Source organism: Mirounga angustirostris, unplaced genomic scaffold, assembly GCF_029215605.1.
Source record: "Mirounga angustirostris isolate CCGP_5_RB_7025 unplaced genomic scaffold, mMirAng1.0.hap1 SCAF_7, whole genome shotgun sequence".
Taxonomy (NCBI): Eukaryota; Metazoa; Chordata; class Mammalia; order Carnivora; family Phocidae; genus Mirounga; species Mirounga angustirostris.
In genome coordinates, this window is record NW_026991715.1 from 122,270,594 (window position 1) to 122,277,779 (window position 7,186).

Below are 7,186 nucleotides of genomic sequence, written 5' to 3' on the forward strand. Positions count from 1 at the left end.
GGAGCGCCGAAACCCCTATTGGCCCTGCCTTGCTCTGCATCCTCCTTTAGACCCCACCCCCACTGCGGCTACGGACGTTTGAGAACGGTGCACCGCGCCCTGCCGGAAGTACTTCCCTGGGCGGAAGCTTCTGAGCACGATATAGCGGAAGTGCCTCCTCTTCCGGCCTCTTTGGGGTCTGCCGCGGAAACAAGATGGTGAGTTGTTTCCAGTGGTTCTCCGAATCGCCTTCCATCCTCGTCCTGTGCGTCGCGCTCCCTGCCATCCTTAGGGGGCCGGCAAGGTCGCTGATAGAGGGAGCGGGTGGGCAGGAAAGGGGCATGCGGTGGCCCTCAAGAGCCAGAAGAATGGCTCCTAACTGTACCTGGGGATGCTGAGTCTACAGTCGTGGAGTAGGAGCCACTCTAGGTTCCTTGTTTTCTTTTGATCTTTGGAGAAGCGTTGCCCTCGGATGAGAACTGAAGGAAGAAGCGTGGTCTGGGAGTGTTTGGCTCTGTAAGCAAAAAAATTCATTGTTGATGAGGCCTGGCAGGAGCTCTTAGGTTTGGGGGTCGGGGTAGGTGGGAAAACCACCACGTTATTTCGTCTTGCGGCTTGTCTTTTTTCTCTCTCCTTCAAAGAATGTAGTCGATTTCAAAATAAAGCAACCCCTGCAGAAGGCTTTAGATACCGTGAAATGCTGGTAGTGGTCTCTGATTTTGCATTTAAGGAGTTAGGAAGTTCGCCACAGTTTCAGCCCTAGATTGTCTTTAAACTTTTCTCTACCTGTCTTTACATCTTAGTAATTTCTTTTCCTGAAAATGTCGGGATATGTATAGAAATCAGGAGATCTCAAAATCGTTCCTCCTCTTTGCAGACGAAGGGGACGTCATCGTTTGGGAAGCGTCGCAATAAGACGCACACGCTGTGCCGCCGCTGTGGCTCGAAGGCCTACCACCTTCAGAAGTCCACCTGCGGCAAGTGCGGCTATCCTGCCAAGCGCAAGAGAAAGTGTAAGTGGACTGTGTTTCGGGCCGACTGTGTCCGGTGTTGGGATGGAGGTCAGTAGTCTGTGTGCGATGTAGGGAAGTGGGCGTGGCTTGGGACGTTAGTTGGTACTTAACGTAAAAGGGCATCTGTATAGGGGTGAAGTGGATTTAAAAAAACAAGGCAGGCAGTCTTTAAGCATGTTGACCAACGGTGCCCATAACGTATGTGGGGAAGGTCAGAACCTTACCTGAATTTGTGTTTTAAAGATTTTATTTATTTATTTAAGACAGAATGAGAGAGAGAGAGAGAGCGCGCTCATGAGAGGGGGGAGGGTCAGAGGGAGAAGCAGGCTCCCCGCCGAGCAGGGAGCCCGATGCGGGACTCGATCCCGGGACTCCAGGATCATGACCTGAGCCGAAGGCAGTCGCTTAACCGACTGAGCCACTCAGGCGCCCTCTCATTTGATTGAATTTGTGTTATTTAGATAACTGGAGTGCCAAGGCTAAAAGACGAAACACCACTGGGACCGGTCGAATGAGACACCTAAAAATCGTATACCGCAGATTCAGGTACAGTTTTTTGTGTTTTCATCGTAACTGGTTCTGTGAGCTTGGAGAAGAACCTCCTTAATCTGCTTTAAAATAAGGATACTATCCCGGTTAGTGGGGATGAAGTGTTGGAGGGTATTTTTTTCTGCTGCCACTGTAACCTTCAGATCAGTTAATCTGGATTTTGTTAATCTCTCAATGAGCAACATTATAAGTAAATGTCTAGAGTGCGGTTTGAGCTAGACACCCCAAAATGTAATAATATTTCTTAGGGATAGGTTACACCTCACTTTCTTACCAAAATTCGTCAAGACAAGAGTGGTGATTGAGGTCCGGGATTGGGCCTTCACTTAATGTGGCTTTGTGCAAATCTGCTATAGAAAACCATCATAATTACTGCATTTGTATAGAAAGATATCTTACTGTCTTGTTAAAGTCAGGCTTTAGAGTTGTTAGAAATGGAGAATTTCAGCCCCAACTTACAGAGAAACTGCATTTTAACGGTGTCTTTTAAAGCGTTAGTCATTTAGGTCTCAACTAAGATAATTCTTTGTTGGGTAGACTGTCCTGTGCTGTGTGATACTTAGCAGAATCCCTGGCCTTTGCCCCCTCAATTCCAGATTTTCTAGCTCTAAAAGATCACCAGGCATTTTGGGGCTTTGTAAACACAACACCCTTCGATGTGTTTATGTGCTGAGGAGACCTTCTTTGCACTTCAAAGCATAATACAATAGTGTGGGCTTGTAGTGAGTGCACTGCTATGTAATGTAGGAGTTTGAGAGCATGAACTGAAGGCAGACTAACCTTTAAAAATGGGGTAACAGTACACTTTCTCCTTAGGATGTGTATGTATAATAAATGAGTTAAAATGTAAAGCATAGTTAAGCAGTTTGGAAAATGTCAGCGATTAAACATGCTCCTTGTTTTGCCTTGACTAAAGGAAAGTACTTAGGGTCTCTGCCTGGTAACCTAGGGACCCATTTTCAGAAATGGGTCTCTCAACGCAAGCAGGAGAGAAGTATTGGCCCAGTGATCGGGACAACCAAATAAATTCTTGACCTTTTTTCTAATTGCAGTTAAGTGTATGTTTAAAACAGGTATCTTGAAGCAGAAGGAAGTAAATAAAATATTGTAGCTTATCGATGATGGTTGTAAAAATAAATGTCTGAACATATGAATCTGATACTGATTTCAGCATTTAACTGAGATAAGCTCATTTAAATCTGTATTAATAAAAATTGAAATGTATATATTATTGCTGAAGTAACTGGTTTTCATTTTTAATACAATGCAGGCATGGATTCCGTGAAGGAACAACACCTAAGCCCAAGAGGGCAGCTGTTGCAGCATCCAGTTCATCTTAAGGATTTCAACGATTAGTCACAATAAACGTTCTGGTTTTAAAAAAAATACCTGGTGTGCTAAGGTATTTTTAATAGCCTTGTAGTATCATTGAATTGCCATAGGATTGGGGATGGGACAGCGTAATATTTAGATTTACTTGTTAAGTGACTGTTCTGGAGCACTACCTTTTGAACTGGGGTTGTGATACTGCTTAGAAGGATAAGAAACAAGCAGAATTCCAGGATTCCTTCAAGCACATAACACTGGAAAACGATTTAAAGAATGCAGTATGAGCACAGCAGAGCTCATGATACATATGGGTGTTTAAGATGTTAAGAGTAGGGGCATCTGGCTGGCTCAGTTGGAGGAGCATGGAACTCTTGATTTCAGGGTCGAGTTTGAGCCCCGTGTGGGGTGTAGAGACTTAAGTAAAACTTAAAAAAAAAGTAAATGAAAAAGCGTAATTGCTTTTAGTAGTATCCATCTGTTATAGTCTAATGACTTTGGGGAGTGGTCATCAATCTTACGTCATAGGGTTTGGAGACCAGTGAGAACATGAAGGATATAGTGATTGAATGAGTTGTTTTTGGAAAGGTGATCTTAATTCATTCTAGTCTCTAAAATGCTTGCTTGGTATCTAGCATATAGGCTTGTGTGTGATGTAGGTGGCCAGCTGAGTATTTGAAGCTACTTGCTAGGTGTGAGTCAAAGACCCTGGAGTGGGATGGGTTAAGAGAATGTTGGGTCACATGCAAATTCAGTGGATTGAGTACAAAGTAAAGGAAAGCCAAACAGATAAACTTAACATTTGTAGATGAAAGGCAATGATACATAGGTCCCCAGTAGAGTTTCTTTAACCGTCAACTGAGTGATAATTGATTTTTCTGTGTTAAAAGACTGAAATTTTTCGCCACGCTTTCCCAGTTCTGGTGGTTTATTGCCAGTATTTTGCAATGAGGAGACAAGGCCAATGTAGTTGGGACTGCTGAGTGAGAGAACAGAGATTAAGTGGAGCGCAAGTGTTAATAAAGTGGCCAGGTACTGAGTAATTTGCGGCTTCCCATTCATCACAACCTGACCTATAAAGGACTTTCATGATCTTCAGTGCCTTCCCAACCTTAACCTTTACTGCACCCTGTAATGCTTTCCCAAGATACTAGCTAAGTCCTGCCTTCCTGCCTTTTTTTTTTTAAGATCCATTTATTTGAGAGAGCAAGCACAGGTGTGTGTGAGCAGGGGTAGGGGCAGAGGGAAAGAATCTCAAGCAGACACCCTGCTGAGTGATCTCAAGACCCTGAGATCATGACCTGAGCCAAAATCAAGAGTGGGGTGTTTAACGATTGAGCAACCCAGGCGCCGCCCTGCTTTTTTTCTTTAGCTTCTAACATCCTTAAGATCACGGCTTCCATTCACTTGGGGGAGCCCCAGCTTATCTAAACATACTGGACTTCCCGGTGTGAGACCAGAGTGGCAGCTCTGCTCCAGAGATGTATTGTTAGAGCCTGGTTCCTGGAGGCTGGTTGTCATTCGTTAGTGTGATTTTACTAACTTACATGCCTCTGTTCACTGGCAAACTGGAGGGCTGATGGTAACTTTATGGACTTGTGAGCACAGTCAATAGTAAGGAAGTGAAGTTGCTTTTACCATAGTCACAACCTAAAGTAATTAGAGTCAAGTTAATGAAATTGAAAAACAGCAATTTTAATATACAGGTCGCCTTTGAACAACACACATTGGAATTTTTTTTTTTTTTTTTTTTAAGATTTTAGTTATTTGACAGACACAGCGAGAGAGGGAACACAAGCAGGGGGAGTGGGAGAGGAAGCAGGCTTTCCGCTGAGCAGGGAGCCCGATGTGGGGCTCGATCCCAGGACCCTGAGTAATGACTGAACCACCCAGGCGCCCCTGAATTGTGAGTTTTCAATAAATGCAGTAACAGTACTATGAACTTTACTAAGTTTAACATTTTATCTACCTTTATTGTAAGAGTACAATGTATAATATATACACACAATGTGTGTTGACTTAACCAGTAACGCTTATAATCAACAGTAGACTAAGGTTTTGGAGAGTTGAAACTTACATGTGCATTTTGACTACATGGGCTGTTGGTACCCCAACACCTGCATTGTTCAGACTCAGCTGTACTTGAGAGAATTGAAATCTGATTAGCTGTCAACATCTTTCTGAAATCTTCCAGTGTCACTAATGGTTCCTGAGTAATGGAGGGACCCACTAAGCTAGGTATTGGCCAGTATGTAATAAATAGTAGGCTGTGGGACAAATGGGCACTGACCTGAACACCTGTGAAATTACGAATTCTGGGTCAGGAAAAGCATTGGTGCAAAGGGTAAGGGGCCAGGTGGGCAGTGATGTATTAACAAAGGCTTGTGTTTATTGAGTGTAAGGTGAGCTGACTTCATTTGCCAGTGCCTATGGCCCTTAGCACGGACTAAGTTTGGAAAATTACTCTGGTGCTATGGTAATTATCCCTGCAGATCATAGAAGGCTCATGGACCAAATGAAACCACCCTGCTCAGTTAAATTGATTTTAAGGCCCAGGGAGAAGAAATGGGAAAGAGATGATGCTGGGTTGGCACATTTAGAATAGAGAGCAAACAGGTGGATTCAGATGAGTCATAGTTTGCAGAAAGTTCAGGTCTTGTCTGATGTATCTGATGATGTCCTGAGCATTGGTTGAGGTTTGGGCAGTGGATCCCAATCTGACAAAAGATGTCCCACTTAATTATATTAAGACAGTAAAAGGTACACCTGACCCACTCAGGTAGCTCAGTTACCCATACTGAACTGCTGAGAAATTTTTGTTTCTTGGGCAGAGGGTACTCAGGACCAGTTGAGTAATACCAGTGTGTTGCTGAAATGAGATGCAGAAATAATCAAGTGCTTCATGTCTCATGTATTATTTACCTGGCTCTTTAATCACAGATACTGTGGTTTATCAGGTCAGGAGACAGGGAGAGAGTTGGCAAGAGAAGCATCTGGAGGGGTAAGCTGAACAAATCATGAAAGGTTTCGAGTACCATAGCTAAGGAGTTTGGACTTTAGCCTGAAGGAATGGTAAATCATTGAAGGTTCCAACCCTGCCGTGGCATGATTCGTTTTCACTAGCAAGATAAGTGTAGAAGGTGGTGATACGGATGTCACTGAAGCTGGAAGATCAGGCAGCAGGTTCTGAAGTTTATGTGAAAATCATAAGGATATGGACTGAAGTAGTGGCAGTGGGGCTGGCTGTATTGGGAAGGTCTCTAATGAGAATACCTGAAATTTGAATTGAAGGGAGCTTCTGAGCCCTGTTTCCTTCTGTAACATAGCCTGTGTGAGGATTCCATGAGGTCATATGTGCAAAAATATTACCAGGAAGATAGGAGTCTTGGATGATAGGGTTCTGACCAGGGCAAAGAGGTGGTTTGTGCATTTCACTGAGATGGAGTAGAGTAGAATGGAGGCAAGAGGGGGAAATACTAAAGTTGGTTTTGTTGCAATGCCCGTGGGACATCACAAGGAAATGTTCCGGAAGAATTGAGTAAACCTGGTGGCAGTTGGAGCAGAAGGCGGGGCTGGAGCTCTACACTGGAAGTAGTGAACATAGAGTTGGGAAAGGGATTTTAAGGGTTAGAATGGTGAAGATAATTTACACAGAGATAAGAGGTGATGGTGAGACCTAGTGGGCATATAGAAATGGTGGTGAGAGAAGAGGATGCAATTTCTTGACTGAGGAACTTCAGTAGCCATCCTTGACAGTTGAAGCTGTTTGAAAATATACAAACTCAAGGAAAAAAGACAATGTAGATAGGCTCAAAGAAAGATTTGGGGAGATGTCCATAGACTAGAGAGAGTGGTTCATTCATTTATTCAACATAAATGTGTCTGGTAATGTACCTACTATGTGGCAGGCCATGTTAGAGGTGCAGTGGGAACAAAAACACGCGAGGGGCACTCAGTCACCTGGCTGAGGTCAAGAAAAATGAAGGGTTTTTTTGGTTTGTTTTTGGTTTTTGAAAATGAAGATTTTAAAAATAAAGACTTCCAGGGGTGCCTGGGTGGCTTAGGCAGGTTGAGTGTCTGCCTTTGGCTCAGGTCATGATCCCGGGGTCATGAGTGGAGCCCTGAGTCAGGTTCCCTGCTCAGCAGGGAGTCTGCTTCTGCCTCTCCCCCCGCCTCGTGTGCACACACACTCTCAAATAAATAAAGTCTTTAACAATAAAGACTTCCAGATTTGGTAAAATTTGGGTTAGTGTTTACTTTCCATAAGCTTTATTTCAGTAGAGAATTGAGAATAAAGCCAGTTTTCTAGGGATTCAGCA

At 43.7% G+C, this 7,186-nt stretch overlaps 1 protein-coding gene and 1 non-coding gene across 3 annotated transcripts; both read left to right on the plus strand.

Moving 5' to 3' along the window:
• The first annotated feature begins 42 nt into the window (after positions 1-42).
• Positions 43-2,927, plus strand: RPL37 (ribosomal protein L37). 2 transcript variants are annotated; one of them, XM_045904232.3, is made up of 4 exons: positions 43-197; positions 857-1,040; positions 1,454-1,538; positions 2,812-2,927. In XM_045904232.3, exons 1-4 carry the CDS (start codon positions 195-197, stop codon positions 2,879-2,881), a joined length of 342 nt encoding a protein of 113 aa, XP_045760188.1. In that variant the 5' UTR covers positions 43-194; the 3' UTR covers positions 2,882-2,927. The 2 variants fall into 2 exon arrangements, with proteins under 2 accessions (XP_045760188.1, XP_045760198.1); XM_045904242.3 differs by having other exon boundaries at positions 52-197; positions 857-992.
• LOC123836800 (small nucleolar RNA SNORD72) lies at positions 2,651-2,731 on the plus strand. The gene has a single exon (XR_006789070.1). It is a non-coding gene; the product is annotated as a small nucleolar RNA SNORD72 (small nucleolar RNA).
• Positions 2,928-7,186: the final 4,259 nt, after the last annotated feature.